This window comes from Myotis yumanensis, unplaced genomic scaffold (assembly GCF_028538775.1).
Source record: "Myotis yumanensis isolate MYYU_CA2020_CCGP unplaced genomic scaffold, mMyoYum1.0.hap1 SCAF_1, whole genome shotgun sequence".
Lineage (NCBI taxonomy): Eukaryota > Metazoa > Chordata > Mammalia > Chiroptera > Vespertilionidae > Myotis > Myotis yumanensis.
In genome coordinates, this window is record NW_027223752.1 from 205,537,536 (window position 1) to 205,562,491 (window position 24,956).

The 24,956-nt window shown below is 44.9% G+C and overlaps 1 protein-coding gene across 1 annotated transcript in view; it reads left to right on the forward strand.

Annotated features, from left to right (window-relative positions):
* Positions 1–8,298: 8,298 nt before the first annotated feature.
* Positions 8,299–24,956, forward strand: part of IGFBP7 (insulin like growth factor binding protein 7) — a 64,184-nt gene continuing 47,526 nt past the window's right edge. The window contains 2 exon segments of the mRNA XM_070396094.1: positions 8,299–8,577; positions 8,579–8,819. Coding sequence (XP_070252195.1) covers positions 8,344–8,577; positions 8,579–8,819 — 475 coding nt within the window. The 5' untranslated portion in view covers positions 8,299–8,343.

Genomic DNA, 24,956 nt, shown 5'->3' on the forward strand with positions numbered 1-24,956 from the left:
TGCCCATCAGTAGATGAGTGGGTACAAAAGCCATGGTATGTTTACACAATGAATACTACTCAACTATAAAAAAGAAGGAAATCTTACCTTTACGACAGCATGGATGGACCTGGAGAGCATTATGCTAAGTGAAATAAGCCAGTCACTTATATGTAGAATTGAACAAAATAAACAAAGTGGAGACAGACTCACAGATACATAGAAGAGATTGACAGCTATCAAAGGGGAGGGGATTAAGGGCTGGGTGAGAAGAGTGAAGGGATTAACCAAAAAAAAAAGATTCACGGACACAGACAACGTATGGCGATTGCGAGAAGGAAGGAGGGGTGGGATGAGGTAGAAAAGGTAAAGGGGGATTAATGCCAATAGAAGGAGACTTGATTTAGGGTGGTAAACACACAATACAATATACAGATGATATATTGTAGAACTGTACACCTGAAACCTATATAATTTTATTAATCAACTAGAGGCCCAGTGCATGAAATTCATGCACTGAGGGGGAGGTATCCCTCAGCCCAGCCTGCACCTTCTCCAACCAGGGACCCCTTGGGGGATGTCCCTCTCACAATCCGGGACTGTTGGCTCCTAACCACTCACCTGCCTGCCTGCCTGATTGCCCCTAACCACTTCTGCCTGCCAGCCCGATCACACCCTAACTGCTCCCCTGCCAGCCTGATCGCCCCCAACTGCCCTCCCCTGCTGGCCTGATGGCCCCCAAATGCCCTCCCCTGCTGGCCATCTTGTGACAACGTGGGGGCGGCCACCTTGTGACGACATGGGGGTGACCATCTTGTGGCGGCCACCTTGTGACGGCGTGGGGGCGACCATCTTGTTGTGACCATCTTGTGATGATGTGGGGGCAGCCATCTTGTGGCAGCCATCTTTGTGATGATGTGGGGGTGGCCATCTTGTGATGATGCGAGGGCATGAGGGTCAATTTCATATCACATCTTTATTATATAGGACTAGAGGCCCAGTGCATGAAATCTGTGCACTCAGGGGGTCCCTCAGCCCAGCCTGTGCCCTCTTGCAGTCCCCATGGGGAGCAGACCTAAGCCGGCAGTTGGACATCCTTAGCACTGTCACAGAGGCAGGAGAGGCTCTTGCCACCGCCACTGCACTCGCCAGCTGTGAGCCTGGCTTCTGGCTGAGCAGTGCTCCCCCTGTGGGAGTGCACTGACCACCAGGGGGCAGCTCCTGCATTGAGCATCTGCCCCCTGGTGGTCAGTGTGTGTCATAGTGACTGTTCTGCCATTCAGTTGATTTGTATATTAGCCTTTTATTATATAGGATGTCACCCCAATAAATTCAATTTTATTTTTTTAAATATATTTCATTGATTTTTTACAGAGAGGAGGGGAGAGGGATAGAGAGCCAGAAACATCTATGAGAGAGAAACATCGATCAGCTGCCTTCTGCACACCCCCTACTGGGGATGTGCCAGCAACCAAGGTACATGCTCTTGACCCGAATCAAACCTGGGACCCTTGAGTCCGCAGGCCGACACTCTACCCACTGAGCCAAACCAGTTTGGGCTAAATTCAATTTTAAAAAAAGAATTCTCTATGTTCTAATTAGGGTTTGATGCCATTATATTTGGAAATAACTTTTATTCGGTCCCCAACCAGCCTCTTGAAATGCTATTGGTACAGAATTACATTAAGAATGTAGTGATTTAGCCCTAACCGATTTGGCTCAGTGGATAGAGCATCGGCCTGCAGACTAAAGGGTCCCAGGTTCGATTCCGGTCAAGGGCATGTACCTTGGTTGTGGGCACATCCCCAGTAGGGGATGTGAGGAGGAGCTGATCAATGTTTCTCTCTCATCAATGTTTCTAACTCTTTATCCCTCTCCCTTTCTCTCTGTAAAAAATCAATAAAATATATTTAAAAAAAAAAAAAAAAAAAAGAATGTAGTGATTTAGCCCTGGATGGTTTGGCTCGGTGGGTAGAGTGTTGGCCTGCGGACTGAAGGGTCATGGTCTGGTCCGGGGCACATGCCTGGGTTGTGGGCTCGGTCCCCAGTGTGGGGTGTGCAGGAGGCAGCCGATTGATGATTTTCTCTCAGCATTGATGTTTCTGTCTCTCTCTCCTTCTCTCTTCCTCACTGAAATCAATAAAAATATATTTTAAAAAAAGAATGTAGTGATTTAACAAGATGGTTTCTGAGAGGCACTTGAAGCATCACTTTCCCCATTAAGCCAACTTCCTGGACTTATGAATGTCTACCACCTCATTGACATGGCTAATGAGGTAGAAGATTTCCCACACAGGCGTCATTGTCACCTCAAAGCCCCTCCTAACACGCCTGCTGCACACCAAACAGCTCACCTCAGTTGGTTCTACTTCCCACCCTGAAGACTGTTCAAGCCTCCACTAGGCTCCCCGGCCATGTGCTAGCCTGTCCCATGAATTCCTGAAACCTGGGACAGATCACACACAGAACTCTGGGAGATATCACTGTGGGCCAAAGGAACACTAGTTCCTTTCTCTTGCAGGTGTATCCTCTCTCCCCTCTCTTGACTATCTCATTCCAAATCACATTTTCTGCAGGAAGAGAATCACTGGGGAACCTCCCCTGCCCCTGAAGGCCCTAATTTTCAAGCCAACCACCAGTGCATCTCATGGACTCCCAGGACTCAAGGTCACGTAACAGTAGGACAAAAATTTCACCTTTGAACCTTAGAGAAAACCTAAAAATGTTACTTCTCAATAAGGTATAACAATATACTCAAATCTTGAGAGGATTCCACTCAACAAGAATCAAAAAAGAAGAGGGACTTAAATTTTTCCAGCATTCCCTCTGTTCCGGCACATCCTTGTTTCGCTTAAAAAGCAAGCATTTCTATTAAACATGAATGCCATGAGAAGGCACTAATGAGGGAAGCGGATTGGCATTAAGGAATTTGGATTTGAGGCTCAATAGCTACAAATTATGACAATACTGGAATTAGCTTGTTACTCACCTAAGAGGCTGATACCCTATCCAGGAGTAAATGAAGCCATTGCAGGAGTAAATAAACCAACAATCATGTCATTTAAAAAGTAAATGTTCACCCTAGCTGGTTTGGCTCAGTGGATAGAGCATTGGCCTGCAGACTGAAGAGTCCCAGGCTTGATTCTGGTAAAGGGCACATGCCTGAGTTTCGGGCTCAATCCCCAGGAGGGGGCTTGCAGAAGGCAGTTGTTGATCAATGATTCTCTCTCATCATTGATGTTTCTATTTCTCTCTTCCCTCTCCCTTCCTTTCTAAAATCAACAAAAATATTTTTTTAAATATTTTTAAATAAATAATAATAAAAGATAAATGTTTAGCCCAGCTGATGTGGCTCAGTGATTGAGTATCAACCTATGAACCAGGAGGTCAAGGTTCAATTCCCAATCAGGGCACATGCCCAGGTTGCAGGCTTGATCCCCAGTGTGGGGGCGAAGAGGGTGCAGGAGACAGCCGATCAATGAGTCTCTCCCATCATTGATGTTTCTATCTCTCCCTCTCCCTTCCTCTCTGAAATCAATTTAAAAAAAAAAAAAAAGTAAATGTTTAGCATCAGTGAAAGGAATAATTGCTATTCTAATTCCCTAATAAACTTTTTTAAGTAAAAAGCATCGGTCTGTTACTCAACACCTAACATCCTAGCTGATGATCTGTTCAGACAGGAAGGAATCAATGCTCTCAGGTTAAACACACTCACAAACTTTCAGACGCCCGTGTAACCCCTTCATGAGCACTAAGTTTTATACTCAGTTAAGTTTATGACACTTTACTCCCTGAAAATATTCATCCTAGTTTCTTCTCCCAGGCCTCTGATAACAATGCGGAGAAATGTTTTATTTTTTATTTTTCTCCTTTGCCAAGGTGAATTATGCAATCAGGCAACTGGAAGATTAATATGGGGGCCCTGCATCATTTACCACCAAATGATCATATCATTTCCTCCATAACAAAAAAGGATGAGGCCTAATTATGGAATAGCCCAGAGATCTCTTTCCATTTATTGTCACAAAAAGCAATGCTCTCTAGTCTAGTTTATAGGGGAACATAAATGTAAAAGTCTGTGTTAATTCAAAGTTAAAGTGTAAAATAATGATTTGTAAGCCAGGAAATGAAGCTCCTAGAGGTTTAACAACCTGGCATGCATGATATGTGTGGCATAGTGAGGATTAGAGTTTAAATTTAAATTGCAACTGTGTATGTTTGAAAGTTGGCTTATTATTCAGTGACCTTCTGAAATCTTGAAAGGCTGTCAAATAATACAGCAGAACACAAGAGAGATCACTTTCCTGGATGATCCCTAAGAGGTATCTCCGTTCCTTCATAACTAATGATCAGGACTAACAGCACGCTCCAGCGCCACCTAGCTTTAAATGACCCCCCCTTCCCCCCCCCCCCCCCCCCCAGACAGTCCTTCAAGTTCTATGTCTCTAAATATTGAATTTTATAGTCTATTAATGCCATTTCAATTCTATCATTAGCTATTTCCCTGCATGGTCATAACTCTTTAAAAAGATCAGATACAGAATGCTGATAAGAAATCCATTTCTGTCCTTTATTAAACAGTGAGATTGTATCATTGAGGGACTTCACATATATCAAGAGAATAAACATCAAGGGTTTACTCTAAGTCAAATGGCCAGCAATGTCTCTACAACAATGCGCTATGATCACTAAGGAGCCTCCTTCCCTTCCAAATGGGGCAGACCTGATTTTATAAAAGAAATTAGCATGTCCAAAATATCAGCTTGCCACCTTCCTCCAGCACAAATCTGCATTAATCGCAGCTTTCCCCCAGTCTCCCATGCAAAAACTATCCAGGTTTTTCTTGACTTCCTCTCAGATACTTTCCAAGGGTCATATATTTTATTTCTTAAAGATCTCTTGGCTTGTCCTGGTGGGTCAATCATGGAAAAAAAAGGAGACATATGTAATACTTCAAACAATAAAAAAAAATTAATTAATTTAATTACATTAAATAGATCTCTCCTCCATTCCTCGCCTTCTATGTAGGGTGATCCTATATCCCTGTTGTCCAGGACAATCTAGATTTATGTCTGTTGCCCCACAAAAGTGTTCAGGGTGGACAATAAGGAATATGGTCCATTCCCATCACCACAACTTCTCATTGATTCCCACTTGGATGGTAGCAGTAGTTGGCAATAATGGGTGGAAGTAGCTACCCAACTGATCTTCCCTTTCATCCATTTACTTTTTCAAAATTTTAATTGAGTGCTAATTCTGTACCAGACACAATGTTGGCACCAGGTAGGGCTTCCCTGTAAGACTGTGCAGTTTGCACATTGCATCAGGGCACCCAGCCCAGGTAATGAGTGAGGTGGAACCCATCTGCTTGCTGAGCCTTGTACTCTCTGCTGCATCTGCCCAGTGCGGGGAGGGCGGGTGATCTTTTTTCTAACTCACATAAAGACATTGTAGAAATTACATTCCTTTGTCAAGTCTGTACCTATTAGAATCCATTCCCCTCTTCTGTATTGACCTTCCTACATTGCAAGCCTGATCTTGCCTCTCTCCTGCATCCTGCTCACTGTCACCTATAAGCTCCAGTCCAAAGTCCTGGGCATGGTGTGCAAAGTCCGTGGTCATCTGGCATTTGCCTTCTCTCCAGACTCATTTCTCCCCATACACACCTTACCTCACCTGTGCTGGACTTTTTCTGGTTGCTAAAATGTGCCGAAATGATTTGCACTGGCTTCATTCCTTTCCAACATGCTGTTCATCTGAGCTTGGGTGATCATCCACACAACACGCCACCATCTGACAATCTACTGACTGATGATGATAAAGGAGGAAGGAAAGGAGGAAAAATGAATTGATGATAACTAATGCCTGGCCGAGGGGATGGGGCTTAAGCCGGCAGGCAGACATCCCCCAAGGGGTCCCAGACTGCAAGAGGGCGCAGGCCGGGCTAAGGGACCCCCCCCCCCACCCCCCAGTGCACGTGCACTGGGCCTCTAGTCATACTTAATGGTGCAAGACTAAAAGCTTTCCCTCTATAATCAGGAAGAAAACAAGGATGCCCACTCTTGCCACTTCTATTCCACATTATACTGGAGGTTCTAACCTTTTTCTTGCAATTAGGCAAAAAAAGAAATAAAGGCCATCCAGATTAAACAGGAAGAAGTAAAATTATATTTACAGAGGGCATATCCTGTCTCCATAGCCAGGCTCTTCATCTCACTGAAGACGAGTGGCTGACAATGTCTTCTTTCTTGGAAGGAAGGAGTTCTCTTCCTATTTTCAACTCTTCCAGCATCACTCAGCCCAGGCCCCTTCTCTACTGTCCCACCTACCTGGCTCCCATGCAGCCTTTAGAAACACTGTGGGGAGCAGTATTAGTAGTGCTGTAGGTACCCCTGTGCGCGCGCACACGCGCACGCGCGCACACACACACACACACACACACACACAATTTGTAGAGTCTGAGGTCTTGTCTGGCAGCCCATTGATAAGCATCTTTATTGCTGTCTTCCCTTTCTGCTCACTCCCTACTTCTCAATGGTGTATCCTGACCCGGCCTCTCATGTAAGCTACTTGCACTGGGATCTTTGTCTAGCATTTGGCTTCTGGGGAACCTAAAACTATGACAGATAGTCATCGTAGGTCCTTCGTGAACTTTGACCAGCAAATTAATAAAATTGAAATAGAATAGAATAGGAAATACCAGAGTACACTCTGTATTTGTTTCAACTTGAGACTGTAAATTGTATCTCTTACTGTGGGACAAAGGCAAAAATACTTAGGAAAATTCTGCTCTAAAGACTTTTCATTGTTTTTTTAAACAAATGTCATGTCAACATATGAACTTTTTTTTTAAGTACCACTTTTCTAAGAGCATGTTAAGGAGAGGCCAAAAAGCAGTACCAAGTTTTATGAATAGGAAGGTGCTTGGTTTTTATATTCCCTCAATGTTGTGATTACTTAATTTTCAAAAACATTTACAATACTAATCCTAGGAAGACTCTGGTGAGAGTGACGTGTATGTATTGCTGATGTCATTGTAAACCACACACTTTGAGTTAGCTCAAAATCCTATAAATCCTTGTATTTTTGCTGAGAAAAAAATAACTAAAACTTGGCATACAGAATCATGTACACTGCAGTGTTTTCTGTTCAACAAAAAACAGGAGCAACTTAAATGTCTGGATTTTGAAGGAGGAGTTTGAAGGACCAATATTCTCAGGAACAGAGGCTTTGAAGGTGAGTTTTACAGAAAGATGGAGGGATTGTCCACCGCTTACATAAGAAGTCTCACAGGATTGCTGATGAAAACTAGGTTCGCAGTGGCACCTCTGCTCAGTTCTCCGGTGAGTCTGATGGAGATCCAACACAGTTTTTAGTAGGAACTTAAAACAATGGCCCAGCGCTCTCTTGGATGGAGTCCAGTACTCACACTTACAACTTGACTTGGCGTAAGAAGTAGATCCAGAGACAAATGGAGGGGGGGGGGGGGGGTTAGAGAGCAACCAAAGGACTTGTATGCATGCATATTAGCATAACCAATGGACAGACACTGGGGCGGTGGGGGCTTACCCGGGTGGGAATGGCTGGGGGCGGGGGGAAGGGGGGGGGTGTCAATTGGGGGAAAAGGAGACATATGTAAAACTACAATAAAAAAAAAAACTTAAATTTTTACTATAGAGAAATATAGAATTGTATATTTAGAGACATTCAGAAAATCATTAAAATTTTTTCCTTGGTCTAAAGAAAAAAGCAGAGGTGGAGGAGGCAGTTACGAGGTTCCAAAAAGGGTAGTGGTTGGCAAAGATCCGTCCCTTTCAGCCTGCAACCCAAAACCACATGGGGTCTGGGGCCCACGGGGACTCAAAATCCCGCTGTGGGGTTGTAAAACCAAGTGTGCCTGGAAGCGCTTCCCCAACCGCGGGGTAATCAGCACTCAGGCCTCCAGGGCCCACTTAGAAGGTCATACATTAAACACTGGTTCCGTTCAAAGTCGTTGTTAAGAAAGAAGTACAAATATCTGGATAGGAAAAACGAGGGTGCAGAGGGTGACTGTGAGAGACTGGGGCGCAGCCTGCGGGGCGAGGGGCCAGGGGGTAAACGGGGGCCGGGGGGTACGCTCTGAGGCCGGAGCCCCGCGCAGCGGGCCTGAGCCTCCGCGCCCCGGGCGCCCGCGGCCGCTCCACCCCGCCCCGCCGGCAGGAGCGCGCCGGAGTCCCGCGGCCCGGGCGGGGCGGCCGCGCTCTCGCCGCCCCGGGGTGTGGTTCCTGTGGGCCAGACCGGGAGGGGCGCGGCGTTTAAGGCCGGGCCAGCGGGTGCCGGCTCACTCGCGCTCCCGCCGCCGCCGCCGCCGGGGTTAACCCCACCATGGAACCGCCGCCGGCACGCGCCCTGCTCTTCGGAGCCGCCGGGCTGCTGCTCCTGCTCCTGCCCCTCTCCTCTTCCTCCTCTTCGGACGTCTGCGGCCCCTGCGAGCCGGCCTCCTGCCCGCCCCTGCCCCCGCGGGGCTGTCCGCTGGGCGAGACCCGCGACGCGTGTGGCTGCTGCCCCATGTGCGCCCGCGGCGAGGGCGAGCCCTGCGGGGGCGGCGGCGCGGGCAGGGGGGTACTGCGCGCCGGGCATGGAGTGCGTGAAGAGCCGCAAGAGGCGGAAGGGTAAAGCCGGGGCAGCAGCCGGGGGCCCGGGAGTGAGCGGCGTGTGCATGTGCAAGAACCGCTACCCCGTGTGCGGCAGCGACGGCAACACCTACCCCACCGGGTGCCAGCTGCGCGCCGCCAGCCTGAGGGCCGAGAACCGCGGGGAGAAGGCCATCACCCAGGTCAGCAAGGGCACCTGCGAGCAAGGTGGGCACCAGCGCTTTCCTCTCCGACCCCGCCCCCCTGGCTCACGCTGCTGTAGACCCGGGCTCCCCCTAGCGGGTCGGATCCGACCGGGCGACGGCGACCCGTGCGCCCCGCGCTGATTCCGCAACTCTCCTCCCATGGGCATCCCAGGGAACAGATGCGAGGACAGGAACTGGCAGCCGCGGGGATGCCGGCAGAGATGGGAGACGCCTCCTCTTCTGTTATTTTGGAGGTTTTAGTTTTAGCGTTTGCTGCGTGCACCAGGAAAGTGAGGACTTGCAAGGCCAGTGTGTGTGTGTGTGTGTGTGTGTGTGTATGATTTAGCGATATTCCAGACTCCCGCATCCTATCCCAAAAACTCACCCAACTGATGCTAACAGCTGGCAAGTCGATTCGCCCCCATTGTTTGGCGAAACAAAGTATGTTATGTTATCATCATTTTGTTCTTGGCCTGGGTATATAGATAGAGATGAAGTCAAGAAATGGGGGAAAGAAGTTTTACAAGGAAATGCGAAATAAGGACTTTCAGAGAGAAGTTGTTTGTTCCACCTTTAAATGGCTAGATTGTCAGAACTATGAAACTAAGATTTCATGGTTTCTTAATATTGAGAAAAATAGTTCACTTACTGGAAATTACAGATTCTTAAACAGCTATCTAGCAAATAATTTGTGGGCAAAAAAAAAAATACAGACTCTTTGAAGAACATCTTTATGATACAGTTTTGTTGTGAACCTTATAACCATTTTGTTTTTCTTTCTTGTTCCCTTTTTTGTGTTATGCGTCCCCAGGATGCACTGTTCAGCAGGAATGGCTTTGAGGTTATGTTTAATGGTTTATTTTATTTCAAGCAAGTCCAATCTTGCCATAAATGAAAGTGGAAAATAAGTAGAGTTCAGACTTGGGGAAACACACACACAGATTTTAACTCTAATGCCTGAAATAACATTTTCCATAGGCAGCCGTTTCAAGGGGAGGTTAGAAATCCGACCTAGCAGTCCTTCTCCTGGGCCCAGCCAACGTAGAAAGTGGGAGCAAGGCCCTTCTCCTGAAAGCACAGAAGCAGTTGCTTCTTTAACAGCTCAGACTTTCACCAAACTTTCCAAATTATTCATTTTTAGAGCTTTTCCCAGAAGTCCGTGTGCTAATAGGTCGGATGTCACCAATTTCAGAGTTCACGATTGAAAGCCTTAAATTGTGTGACTTACTGGTACTGGTATTATTATCACCTGAAACTTAGAAAGTCACAACCCAAAGTGGTCCAACATCCTTATCCAACAGAAACAGTTATTTGTTCCTTTGGGTCAAAGCCATGTCATGAAAGAGAAATGTCCATAGCTGAAGAGTTCATTCCACATATTAAGATTTTCTTAAACACCATAAGGGGAATTTTTCCCCGATCAGAACAGAAGGTTAGATAAAGAAAGTTAGTTTGGTGATTGTTTAAGTAGTATCCATTCTAGCTCTTAGCTGAGACAGGTAGTCAGATAGAATAGCAGGCATATCTCAGAGATAATGCACTTAGGTTCCAGTGAAATAGAGTGAGTCATAATCTTTCTTTAGATGAGGGAGCTTTGCCTTTCATTTGTTTCTTTAAAACAAAACCAAAATAAAAAAGCAACACTTACAAAATGCAATAAAGAGAAGTACAATAAAATGAGGCATACCTATGGTCTTATAACCTCATTACCATGTACCCTCAGCTCCCTGCATCTTTCCAGATTGCAAACCCCATGAGGGTACAGACCTGGTTTTACTTTATGTTTGGAAAAATGTTCAGAAACATAGTATCTAAAACTGGAAACCTGGACATAAATTAGCCTTTTCTCCCCAAGCTAAATTTAGAAATGGGGTCTAGTGCATGGGACCATTTGTAGGAGAACTTAGAAAAGAATATAAGGCCCACCAGAGTGCTTTTCCACAGCACAGATAATGAGGCCTAAAACCAGATTTTCAAATATACTAGAGGCCCAGTGCATGAAATTCATGCATGGGTAGGGTCCCTGGGCCTGGCTGGTGATCAGGGCCAATGGGGGCCTTCTGACTGCCAGTCAGAGCCTTCTTTTCCTGGCTGCCAGCTGCTAGCTGGGGCCTTCCTTCATTCTGTGCCGCCCCCTGATGGTCAGTGCACATCATAGCGAGCAATTGAACTCTCGGTCTCCTGGTCGAACTCCTGAGGGGACACTGCATATTAGCCTTATATATATATATACTAGAGGCCTAGGGCACAAAAATTTGTGCACTCGAGAGGGTCCCTCATCCTGGCCTGTGCCCTCTCACAGTCTGGGACCCCTCGGGGAATGACCACCTGCTGGCTTAGGCCTGCTTCCCGGGGGATTGGGCCTAAGCTGGCAGTCAGACATCCCTCTGGCAGCCCGGGAGCCCTCGGGGGATGTCCACTTGCCAGCAGGGAGCAGGCCTAGCTGCAGTCAGAGATCCTTAGCGCTGCTGAGGAGGTGGGAGAGGCTCCCACCACCACCGCTGTACTGGCAGCTGGCAGCCTGGCTTGTGGCTGAGCAGAGCTCCTCCTGTGGGAGCACACTGACCATCAGGGGGCAGCTCCTGCATTGAGCGTTTGCCCCCTGGTGGTCAGTGTGTGTCATAGTGACCAGTGATCCCCAGTCGCTCTGCTGTTAGGGTCAATTTGCATATTACCCTTTTATTATGTAGGATAGATTGTTCTGACTCCTGAATGTTTTGAAAGTTATAGAAGCAAACCTGATATAGTGCCATGTACTTCTGTGCCATTTAGTATTGGGGCTTTGCAAAGAATAAGAAATGCATTTCTAGGTTTCTCCAGCCATTTCTTCCCTCAGAAGAAACCTGAGTTATGCTTCCTTGTGTATTGAGAGGGAGGGGATATTGTAGGACTCAGTCACAATGGTGTGGTTCCATCTGTGTTCTTTGTGTTGGTCTCATATAACGCACACTTATTGAGCATCTAAAGTGTGGCAGCACTGTGCTAGGTGCTATAGAACAAGGGATACACAAAACAGAACTGGTCCTTTTTTTAAAATACATTTTTATTGATTTCAGAGAAGAAGGGAGAGGGAGAGAGAAATAGAAACATCAATGATGAGAAAGAATCATTGATCAGCTGCCCCCTGCACATCCCCTGCTGGGGATCAAACCCCAAACCCGAGCATGTGGCCTAACCTATTCTCAAACTGTGACCTCCTGGTTCATAGGTCAACACTCAACCACTGAGCAACACCAACCAGGCAAAACAGAACTGGTCTTGCTGACTAAGAAAGTATCAATACAAGTTGCAAACTCACCTCCCTGAGTGCTTTCACTGGAGCCCTGGAGACACTCCCAAATCTTCCCTTATTTTATGAGATCACCACTTACCCACCTTCTGGAGAGGATCTTTGTCTGCTTGTTTTCTGTACCTCTCTGATAAGAAGCAAAGCCATCTTCCTGAAAATTTGTCTGAAGGGTAATGAGCTAATAATATCACATCTTAGACCTGTCATCATGAATTTACTGCCGTTATTAGATCTTATCAAGGTCCCTGAAGTCATAAGTAATTGAAAGAGAGGATTCAGCTTAATAAAAAGTTAATATAGAGAAGCTGAGATGTATAATAAAATCTCACATTGGAAGAGAAAAGAAATGGTGTTCCTTTATTCCAGCTCTTGGTTACTTCCTGTTCATGGTCCTATCAATCTGAGCTCCTGGGTAATTCCCCACCCCCCGCCCCCCTGCTGCCTTTGGTCCCTTTGGATCCCATCTTCTCTTTTTTCTCCCTCAGAATTAATTTTTACTTGTGAAATCAGAATTCATTCTTAAGCATCTGCCTTATTATACCTTTAAAACCAAGTTCAAATTACCTAGCAGGGAATATGAGGCTCTTCACAATAGCTCTACCCAGTTATTTTGGCCTGTTCTCCCCAACTCCTTTTACAGCCCAGCCATAAGGCTTGCTCTCTGCTGCTGTTTGCAGTCATACCCACACTCTCACCCTCACATTGCACCCTTTGAACTCCTAGTTTTTAAGGATCAGCAGTTGTCACTTTCTCTGTGAAGCTCCTTGATTCTCCTACCCGCCAGGGATGTCCTTGTCCTTCGTCTCTTCCAGCCATTTTTTCAACGATGTTTATTGCACACATACTGTGTCCATGTAAACAAGAGCTATTCTAGCAGAACAGTTAAGACGCTGAGCTCTAGAACCAGACTGCCTGGGTGTGAATCTTAACTCTGCCACTTCCTTAGCCTTGACTTGTCTGGGCCTCTGTTTCCTTACCTATAATGTAAGGATTATCATCATACCTATCTCATAGAGTTTTTGTGAAGAGTCAATGTTTTGAAGATTATTCATACAAATAACCTAATGAATATTCATTGTTGTCATCATTCAACCTTCAAGTAAACTCCATGAAGGAAGGGAATTTTTGCTCCCTGATCTATCCCCAAGGGCCTAAGATCAGTGCCTGGTACTAGTAGATGCTCTAAATCTACTAGTTGAATGAATGAATGAATGAATGAATGAATGAATGAATTTTCCAGGTACTTTTCTAATCTCAGCCTCGAATAAGATAGGCAGGATTGACCCCTCTCTGATGGCAATTACTGTAAGCTTTACACAGAAACAAGTAAACTGATATTTTCACAGTCATATGTGCTGTGAAGAATGTGCAACAGGGAAATGGGATAGAGACTAGAGGTGGATGAGCAGCAGGAAGTGGGGTGGGCGGAGCCATGCAGAGGACCCATGTGAGGATTTCAGCAAAGGGAGCAGAGGTGACAACAGCTCTGCTAGTTAGTATAGCGCCCCCCACAGCCTCTGAAGCACTCCCTGAATGTCTGTCTTCTGCACAGGACTGGGGGCCTCCTAACAGAGAAGCTCCAGCTTGTAATTCTTTATAAACACAGCGGCTGGCTAATAGTTGGACACTCCGTAAATATTTGTTGATTAAACAAGGGAATCTCTTAAGAAAGTGCCTTCCCTTTTGGAAATGCAGGCAATGGACTCCCCTGCCTGTCTGCTCTCTCTTCTCCTGTATCTTCTGCCTTTATGAAGTCCAGGCCAGGGAATACATTTGACACTGACTCATTTTCCCCTCCTCTGCTACCCTGAACTCTTAGATTGTCACCCCCGACCCAGATCTCAACATTTCCCCACCCCCTTGCTGGTTAGAATTAGGTCAAATGGAAAAAGCTTCAGTGAAGATTTTTCTTTTCAGAAACTCATTTTGATGGATTTTAAACATTCATTCTTTGCAAATCTCATTGTATGCTCATTTTTATGTTAATAACATATTACTTGAGTACCTGTTTTCTATTACTATATTTCCCGTAAATTTTTGAATTTGTGATATTGTGATTTATAATAAGAAATGTATCCCATGTAGCTACTCAAACCTTCGGAATTTTCCAAGTCCTGAGAGTAACAAGGTGTCTTTTTCTTAAATTAAGGAGGTGACTTTCAGAAAGCCCCTAAGTCATCTAAGGATAGGGATTGATTGCCCGTGGAGCCAACTATGTGATTAGTGGGTTGGAACTTTCAATCCCACCCCTCCAACCTCCTGGGAGGAAGAGGAGCTGGAGATTGAGTTCAGTCACCAATGATTGAATGATTGGGTGATTTAATCAATCATGCCTATGTAATGAAGCCTCCGTGAAAACCCAAAAGGGCCCAGCAGGCATGGCTCGGTGGCTGAGCATCGACCTATGAACCAGGAGGTCACGGTTCAATTCCCCGGTCAGGACATGTGGCTGGGTTGTGGGCTCCATCCCCAGTGTGGGGCGTGCAGGAGGCAGCCGACTGATGATTCTCTCTCATCATTGATGTTTCTATCTCTCCCTCTCCCTTCCTCTCTGAAATCAATAAAAATATATATTTTTTAAAAACAACACAAAAGGATGGGTTTGGAGAGCTTCTGGGTTGGTGAACATACGGAGGTGCTAGGAGAGTGAACATAGAAGCTCCGTGTCTTTCTTCAGACCTTTCCCTCTGCATCTCTTCTATCTGGCTGTTCCTGAGTTATATCCTTGTATAATTAACTGGTAACCTAGTAAGTCCATAAAATGTTTCTGAGTTCTGTGAGCCACTCTAACAAATTAATGGGACCCTGGGAGGGCGTTGTTGGAATCTCCAATCTGTAGCCAGTCAGTCAGAAGCACAGGTGACCACATGGACTTGTGATTGACATAAGAAGTGTGTGTGTGTGTGTGTGTGTGGTGTGTGTGTGTTGGGGGGAGGGATGAGGGTTGGAGAGGGAAATCTTGTTGGACTGAGCCCTTAGCTGGTGTGATCTGAAGCTATCCCAAGGTAGATAATGTCAGTATTGTAGGACACCCAGCTGGTGTTGGAGAATTGCTTGGGGATGTGAAAGAAAATACATGTGCAACTGGTAGAACGTCATTGAAAGTTGATACAGAAGAAAAAGATAGTAAACAAATAAATAAATAAGTTGATACAGAGTGTTCCGATTTTAAATGAAATTGTAATGGTCTGGCTTACCTTGTGGCAAAGGGTTGGGGAGTGGGGCAGTGCAAGTCAGTGCAATACTTTGTAAAACTACCACTGTCATACCACAAAGACAGACAGAGAGCCCCCTGGAGGGGGATCCTAAACCCGGGTTTATGAAGAGCCGAGAAAGACTTCCTAGAAGAGTGATGTCCTGATTGAGACAGGGGTGAGAAGGAATTGGCTGGAGAAGAGCTAGCATGATGCTTGGAGTGAGCTAGAAGGAAGAGAGAGAAGCATTACAAGCAGAAGGAAGAGAGCAGAAAGCATAGCACGTGGTTCCATGGGGCTGCCCCACAGAGAGGGAGGGCCACGGGGGCAGCCGGACACTTAACAGGGCTTGGTGACCAAGGGCCTTGTGGCCCATGGGAGTATAGACCCTGTCACAAGAGCAGTGGGCTGTTGAGTGATGTAATTGGATTTGTGCTTTTAAAAAATCTCTGCGGCCGCCCTTAGGAGGATAGATTGGAAGGGGCAAGACTGTCATCAGGGACTCCCATTAGGAAGCTGTTTCAATAATCCCGGCAAGAGAAGCCTAACTCCTCCTGCTACACAGGACCTGTAGTTCTCTTTCAGATCTCAGAAGCATTGTTGAACCCCGGGTCCTAACCTGCCATGGCAAGCTGTTTATTACTTGAACAGTCAGAACTGTGCTCTTTCCTGACTAAATGACTCCTCACAAAGTGCCCTGGCATCCCTTTCTCATTAGCCAGCCCAGCTCCCAACTTACAGCCACTTGCTCCTTTCGTTTCAAGAGGCTTTCCCCCTATAAGCCCCGTTCCTCCTTCTCTCTGCTTTCAGATCAGAAACAGGAAAAGCCACATCCCGAAGTCTACCCTAGCCCCATAGAAATGCTTTAAAGTTTTTTGTTTTTTTTCAAGCCTCAGTTACCCTTCTTGAACACAGAAACTTCTAGAACGCTAAGTGAATCACCGGTTCTTTCTTACCACTAATCCCTGCATTTTAGGAAAGATTTGAAAACCTGAAGCAGCTTTAGAAAAGAAAATAGGTAGCCTTGTTCTCCAATCCTTCTTACCAGGAACTGATACCTTTAACAGCTATGTAAACTTCCAAACCTTTTTCTATTCACATCTAAACATATTTCTGTGTGTCTATGTAACATATATAGCAAAGGTATAAGCGTAACATATTTATATATGGCCTCACATTTATTCACAATCAATTTAGATATTTTACTGTACATCCTATGTATGTATTTTTATGTATCTATAATAGTTTACTAGCAGTAGAATTGATGGAATAAAGGTTATTCAAATTTTAAATGTTACAGGCAAGTTGCCTTCCTAAAAGGTTAATACTCCCTCCAACTGTATATGTGAATATCCTTTTTCCCACACCCTTGCCAACATGGGTATTATCAATCTCTTTAATTCTTGCCAAGCTGAAGAGCAGTATCTCCCTGTTTAGTTTGCAATTTCCTGCTCTCTAGTGAGATTAAACACTTGTATTTCTTCTGTGAATTGTCTATGTATGCCTTGCCATTTCTTTCTGTGCATGTATTATTTGTATTTTTCATATTTATTTTGAATTATTAGGGATATTAACATTTTTGTTAAATATTTGTTATATTTTCTCTGGAAAAGAAAATAGGCAGGCTTGAAGAAAGGGTCTTAAAGGACTTGGGATTCTTTTCAAGGAAAAGAATCCAAAGAACAAGTTAATGTTTCGTCATGGTTTGGGAATTGGTTATTAAATGGAAGGTGCTTGACCTACTTTTCTACAGTTCTTCAGGAGACAGAATTAAAAGGCCTGGAATTAAATAGCCACTCTCAACCAAAGGTCATTGGTACCAATTCAACGCCAATAGGAATCCCCAATTTGGAGTGTGCTGACGAAGGAAACTTTATTCAGAGCAAGCAGCTCAACTGTGAGACAGCACAGCTGTGGAATAGCTCAATAGTGTTACAGCTCAATTATGAAGCAGCAAGGCGGTAAAGAGGCCCTGGGGTGAGGTGGCCCTGGAGCGAGGTGGCCCTGGAGCGAGACCCCTCTTCAGCTAGGAAGCTCTACCTCACTCTGCTCCTTTGCTATGGCAAGATGTCTTTGGTGTTTCAATTCCAGCTGGAGAAATGCAATCTTCAGTCTTGGATGGAAAGGAAAGGTGCACTGGGGAAACTTGCTTTTATAGACTACCCCTGGCTCCTGATTGGTCCATCCTCATGCAAATAAGGACTCCAAACCCTCAAAGTTTGGTTAGTCCAAAAGGCTCTGTCCTGATTGGTCAGAATGGAGCTGCCCTGATTGGTTGGTGAAGATGCTAATGGCGATATACCTTTGAAGCTCCAATTGGATAGGGAAAGTCTCTATTGGTTGAAATAGGATTCCAGGAACTCCATAAGAGCTGGCTTGGGTGGCAGGACTACAGTGCAGGCAGGCAGTTCAGTGCAGAGGCAGGTAGCTGAGTGCAGGCTTCTCCTGAAGTGCAGTTTTTGTGAAAGGCCCCTGTGCAGAAACAGCTGCTGGGCGGTTTTTTAAATTTGAGCCCTGTTAAACCACTGAGAGCCCTTCTTATTAGGTATTTTCTTTCCCAGGTTCCACACCACAAAGCACAGTTAGATTACACACTAGGGAGAACTTGTAGGTAAAAACTGTTGAATACCGTTACATGCTCATATGGGAGTCAGGAGAATTCTGTTCCGAAGACGCTCTGTTGGAGAGCTGAGAGGTAACCTAAGTGAGGAGGGGAAGCTGGGAGAGGGTGTTAGAACTTCTAAGATCTTTTACACTCTAGATATTAGATGGAATGCTTAAGCTGAGCAGGTGTTTATTATCATCCTTAAATATAATTTGCATCCTGTCCATAGAGCCTGCCCTCTGGTTTACTGCAGACTTGTCTTCTAGAACAAACTGCCTTATAAGTCTCTTTTGAATAGTTTAGTGACAGAACTTCCTTGGGTAGAGTCCAAGGCCAGCCGGCCTTCCCTCGTCCTAAATTCCTCCCCCACAGTGTATAAGATTATGATGCTTCCTTTAACCTCAAAACACCCTGCAAATGATCTGACCTCATCTGTGCAGTGTTAATTGTAAGACAAATAGCATCTTATTCTTAGCAACTGTTAAAACGGGAACCCTGAATTTGTGTAAAAAAAGATGTTTAGGCCAGAAAATGTATGTGTATAACCTTTTTGTAATTTAGATCCAGGAGTGGCACCTTTAGAGCTTAGAGGTGTAAAAAGACTTAGAAGTATCTCAATGAATAAGCGCTTATTTTAGGCAATTTTCAAGATTTCCCAGTGAAGCCTTATTATGAGGGGGTAGGAAGGTGATAAGGACTAGAAATGTCACAGGAAAGCTCTCCCAAGCCTGGTTTATGTGGTTTTCCAAGTTGATCAAGACCATCACCCCCAGAGGACCCCACCCCCACGAAGCCTCGAAGATAAAGTGAGAAGGTCAGGTGAAGAAAGCCATGCTTGATAATGTGGAGGGGGGGAATGTTTATTTTTTACCTAAAATTGATGTGTTAAATAGTTGAATTAATGGCAAATTATATGGAGGAGTTAGTTAGAAATGGATGGAGCTAACAATAAACATGCCCCCTGAAAGCCGCTACCACTCAGTGGGTTACCAGAGACAGGTGCTGTCCTTGAAACCCGCTGGGCCCAAAAGCAGGCCGGGCTGCAAAGAAGTTTTGTGTCTGAAAAGTAAGAAAGGTTCAGACCAGGTAAGCCAGATCTAGTAACCTCATTTTGACAAAGCCCCATTCATTTGGCATGAAGTTTCTTACTTACAGTAGGAGTGTTGACAAGGCTATGGACAAAGCAGACATGTTCAAAGTAGAGTTAACCACTATGAAAAAGCAACACCCTCAAATCTTAAGGATAATACATAAGTGAAGGCAGTTTAGTCTGCTTCACAAGATTATTGCAAAGGTCACATTATTAAACAGATGTGAAAACACGGTGTAAACAGATATCAACAGTTGCTAAGAATAAGATGTTATTTGTCTTACAATTAAAATAAATGTAAAGAACCTTATTGGCTGGACTAGAAACTACTTTGGGGCAAGAATTCCAGATAGTACCTTGTAGAGGGTGATCATGATCACGGAGGTTTGTAGTACTTTACAGTTTGCTGGGGGCTTCTATGGACGCCTTGTTTGTTGAACTTTGGGGAAGTAAGGGGGATTACTGTCCCAGCTTCCAAATCAGAAAACCAAAGACCATCTATCACACAGCCAGGTAAACAGCAGTGCAGGTACGTAAATGGAGGCATTGAGCTACAGCCTTGCTATTCAAAGTATGGCAGGTAGACCAGCAGCACGAGTTCTCTGCGCTATCTTTCTCTTCTATAACCCTAAAACTGTTCCAAAATAAGCAGTTTAGCCCTAGCCAGTTTGGCTCCGTGGATAGAGCATCAGCCTGTGGACTGAAGGGTCCCGGTTACAATTCCGGTCAAGGGCATGTACATGGGTTGCCGGCTGGATCCCTGGCCCTGGTTGGGAGCGCATGAGGGAGGCAACCAATCAATGTGTCTCTCTCACATCGATGTTTTTCTCTCTCTGTCTCTCCCCCTCCCTTCCACTCCCTCTAAAAATCAATGGAAAACTATCCTCCAGTGAGGATTAACAAAAGAAACAGTTTATAACAAAAGTGATTCACAAGTGTCAAACTCCTGGGTGTGAAAAGTTTTAGAAAGACCTTAATGAGTTTATCCTGCTTATGTTTTCTTTCTGATGGATTGACAAGGGGGATGTATGGTACATTCCTGATTAAATAGCTCTAAAAGAGCTCTTTCAATTAACATAAAGTAGAAATTCTATATGATAACCAAGTTTATGTCATAGCTTAATTGGCTTTTGTGATAATGTGGTACACTTTATAATACATGTCATATTCCATTCTGGGAAAGAAGGTATTTCTTAAATGAATGAATGAATGTCTCTGAGGGGCCCTTTGGGCAGATCCCTGACCCAGTGTGGCATCCGTCCCTCCAGGGCCAGATGGGAAATCTGAGAGCCAGTCTCCTCATCCACAACCAACAGGCCCTTGAAGGGCCAGTGTGTTGGGGGCAGCAGGCATGGATATTCTCCCAGGCAGGACTTCTTGGGGCATAACATTTATGTGTGGTGTTTGATCATTTGCCAGGCCTTTCAGGTAACCCCGAGTAAGGTAAAGGAGGAGAAAAATCATTAAGATAACTATCAACATGCTCAAGTGTTCATTTTCACCAGAGATTTTAGCCCTGCGTGCTGACTGAGCCTGTCCTAAGCACCACTCTACCATCAATTTTCCCAGCCAGGATAATATTTACTCCACAACTAAGCTGAGGCTCACTATAGGGCCACTCTCTGGAGGGAATTTGCATTTTTAGGGACTGAAGCACATGTTTTGTCAGGTGACAACTTCCAGGAGAAGGAAAATCCATGTAGGGATTTGAGAACTCAAGTACAACCCATTTTGACTTTCTGAGGGTAGGTGGAGGGAAGAGAGCGCTTTCATATTCTCAGGCAGAAATGCAGTTGCCTCCAATCATCCTGTTCTTTCTTGTTGTTCTTCTTGAAGAACCAGCTTTTGGGGGAAGCTGTCTCTTTTCCTGAGTGAGAAAGGCTCAAAGACGTTCATTTACATGGCGGCAGATTAATGGGCCAGCGGTCAAGTGGTTGAATTGGGGAAGCTTTAGATCTAACATCTGTTCTGCTCTCCTCTGGCCTGACCCCAAGCAAGGGAGAAAATTTTATCAAGAGATAGATCTCCTGGAACATTGAGAAGGTTTTGAAAGAGACCACACAGAAACGAGGCTTTAGGAATTTGTCAGGGTAGCCCGAGCCTGCAGGATGCAAAGCCTGCTCCTTCTCCGTGGGAGTTTTCAGAACTCTCTGCTCAGAGAACAGAAATCCAAAAGTGAATTTCCATAGCAGCTGCAGCAATTACTCTGCAACCCTGCCCCACCCCCCAACCTCAGGAAGCCATAGAGTGTGCGATAGAAAATGAAATGCTTTTAAAAAAAGAAAGAAAATGAAATGCTTAGGCAGCAGTGCTGCTCTGAGTTAGAGAAGGCTGGTGGGGGGGATCCATTCAGTGAGGCTGTGTATTAGAGATGCTCAGCCCAGCTGGAGAGGGCAGGCAGGGACAGAGATCAAGATGCTACTGAGTTTTGACGGCCAGGGCTGCAGAGCCAGAGGCCCCTCTCCGCTCAGGTGTGTCGCAGATCAGACCTGTAGGGCAGGAGGGAGAAGCTATCAGCAGGCTCTTTCAGTACCACAGAGCCTTTGGTTCGCTAGCACAGAACTGTCAGGGCAGGAGCAGGCTGTTCAGGACCCAGTTGTGATGTGGACTTGTTACCGGCTCTCTACCTCATTTCTGCCTCATCTGAGGCCTCTTGCTTTTCACCCGCTCTGCCTGGCCTATCATTGCCTGCTGTCCCTTTTTCCTAACTAAGCACAAATGTGGTTTTCTTTTCCACCCCAACCCTTTCTCAGTTACAAGGCTTGGCCAACAACTCCATAAATGGTGAGCTCTACTCGATCTGCTCCTCCAACACCATCCCCAGACTCATGAGCCACCTCTGGCATTGCCCCCAAACTTGGCATGCCACCCCTGAGAGGCAGCCAGCTCAGTCCATATCATTCAGACAATGGTTGTCCCTTCTGTTTGGTGTGTGTGTGTGTGTGTGTGTGTGTGTGTGTGTGTGTGTGTGAATCCTCACCCAAGAATATTTTTCCATTGATTTTTAGAGAGAGTGGAAGGTTGGGGGAGAGAAACATTGATGTGAGAGAGATGCATATTTTGGTTGCCTCCTGCATATGCCCCAACTGGGACTGGGGATCAAATCTGCAACCCAGGTACATGCCCTTGACAGGGAATCGAACTGTCGACCCTTCTGTGCACGGCCAACACTCTAACCACGGAGAAACTCTGGCCAGGCCTGTCCCTTCTTTTCTTGATGCTACTTTGGGATGAAGTTTTTACAGATGTCTTAGGATCCTAATCCTAATCATATTTCTACATCTATCAGTATTATTGGTATTACTAAAAGTTTGAGTACTACAATACTTTAAGAAAAGTATTCATCTAAAGCCACAACAATAGCCCTAACAAGTCTGGCTGAGTGAATAGAGCATTGACCTGCGGACTGAAAGGTCCCAGGTTCAATTCCGGTCAAGGGCATGTACCTTGGTTGTGGGCACATCCCCAGTAGGAGGCAGCTGATCGATGTTTCTCTCTCATTGATGTTTCTAACTCTCTATCCCTCTCCCTTCCTCTCTATAAAAAATCAATAAAATACATTAAAAAAATAAAGCCACAACAATATAATCTTTCATTTATGTTACTAGAATGTAAGTTCCATGCGCCCAGTGTTTTATCTGTTTTGTTCACTGTTGACCCCCGTGTCTAAACAGTCCTTGGGATGTAGTAGGTACTCAATACATACTTGTTGAGTAAGTGACTGAATAATTAAGAGTGGATTACAATGTACCCTGTAGGAAAGAGGAACCTGGTGGAAGCCCTCCTCTCTCTCTCTCTCTGTCACTCACTCTGGGATCTCTGATAAGGAAAGGTGGCTCTGTCCCGCTTATAGGTCCCCCATCCTAGAGGAGAATTTCTTGTTACTTTGCATCTTCTCACATGGACCCTTATACTTACTTTCTACGATCACAAAAACTCTGAGACAGAGAACAAATGTTCGATTCAAAGTTACCACCTCCCCCTAATCATTCCCCAGGCAATGAGAATGGTGTCCTACCACTGGCTGTGTGACCTTGAGAAATTTACTTAATTTCTCCGGGCTTCAGTTTTCACATCACTACAGTGAGTTAATGTGTTTTAAATGCTTAGCACAGTGTTTGATCCACAATTGGTATTTAATAAAGGTTACCGCAAGCCTACTTTCCCCTTTAGTTGAACAGCAACAGAGGAAGGCACAAATACAATCCATTCTCATTATGCAAGGTAGTTATGCTCTATAAAGTCTTGCAAACACTGAATTAGATAATACAGGGCAATAAGTGAATACAGAGTAGAATCAAAGCCAATAGCCTCTAACTCATGTCCAAATAAAGATGATCTAACACACATATTTTCTCTAGGATACATTATAGCCTTTTTTCCCTTAAGAATCCTAGACAGCACTTCCCCACTACACTTGGGGATCATTTTAAACAGCAAGATCGCCAACAGAAAGCACATAAATGCAAAAAAAAAAAAAAAGTGGTATTAAGTAGACTGTGAAAGGGATGCTTGTTTATAGTAGGAAGCTGAAATAAGAAGGCAGAGTATTGTCTTGCCCCCCAGCTGGGACCTGAGATTTTTTGCCATTTTGTGCATGTCTAAGAATGGTTTTACTTGGGAGGTTACAAACAAATTTTCACAAGTAGGTGGATTTGCAAATATGGAATCGGTGAATAATGAAGAGCAATTATGTTGGAAATAGTCAGATCAGTGACAAGTATTAGGGAACTACCAGGATTCCTGAGAACGGAGGGCATGTATGAGTCATGCTTCCTTTGAACATCCCAAAGCATTTAGGATAGTTCTGGGCACAGAATGGGTGCTTAGTAGAAATTTTTGGATTCGTGATCCAATTCAATAAACATATGTACTACCTGTGTTGATTGTCTCCATGAGGAGCCTCTGTTTTTGCCCTGTACCCACCTGCTAGCAGGGCTCCCAATCCACAAGCATCAGTGAGAAGTATAGATTTTTTCTAATTTTTCATAGGAGCAGCAGGAAGGTCCCTCCCACTTCTATCTCCAGTCTCTCCACCAGCTGGAGTCTCCTGCATGGCCCTTCCCTCACACCAAGCCCGCCTGCCTTTCACTTTGCCCGCAACCAGGCCTCTCATCTCTCTCCAGGTTTACGCTCAGCCATTAGGCTCTCTCCAGGCTCCTCCAAGTCTACCCATCACGTAGCTCAGGAAACAAAGGTTAGCTGGATTCTCATTGTCATTAGAAGTGGAAAATTATAATGATTCCCTGTCACTCATGTCAAATGCTCACTTCTTGTAAATGCTATGTTAGGTGCCATAAGGAAATCTGCAGTGATGAGACAGATAATACCCCTTCTCTATGTATTCTGTAAACCTGTGGTCCATCTGGTGGTTTCTGGGGTGTGTGAAGGAAAAAGAGGCAATTAGATTAAAATAAAAGAGCCCCATGTAAGTCAAGTCAATAAAAATGCATTTAAGCCCGGCTGAGGTGGTTCAGTGGTTGAGCATCGATGCATGCAGCAGGAGGTCACTGCTTCGATTCCTGGTGAGGCCACATGCCCGGGTTACAGGCTCCATCCCTAGTCAGGGGCATGCAGGAGACAGCTGATCAATGTTTCTCTCTCATCGATGTTTCTATCTCCCTTCCCCTCTCTCTAAAATCAATAAAAACATATTTTAAAAATTCATACAAGCAAAGAGTGCACACACATATGTACACTCCTCAACTATTTTTAATCATTGGAAGCATTTATTTACTGTGCATTTTCTACTGGGAGGGAAAAATGAACAATGGTACATTTACATTTGTGGCCTATAAATACATTGTAATTTAATTATAGACTATATGAGCTTATAAATAATGTAACTATGGCTATATGTGTAGTACATAAATGAATTGGTTATTACTTTGCCCAAAGTGACAGTCTGGAGTGGAGATGAGTGAATTTTGTTTTTGTTTGCTCAGAATTGAGCTAAGGATAGACTGACTATGGATCCAAAA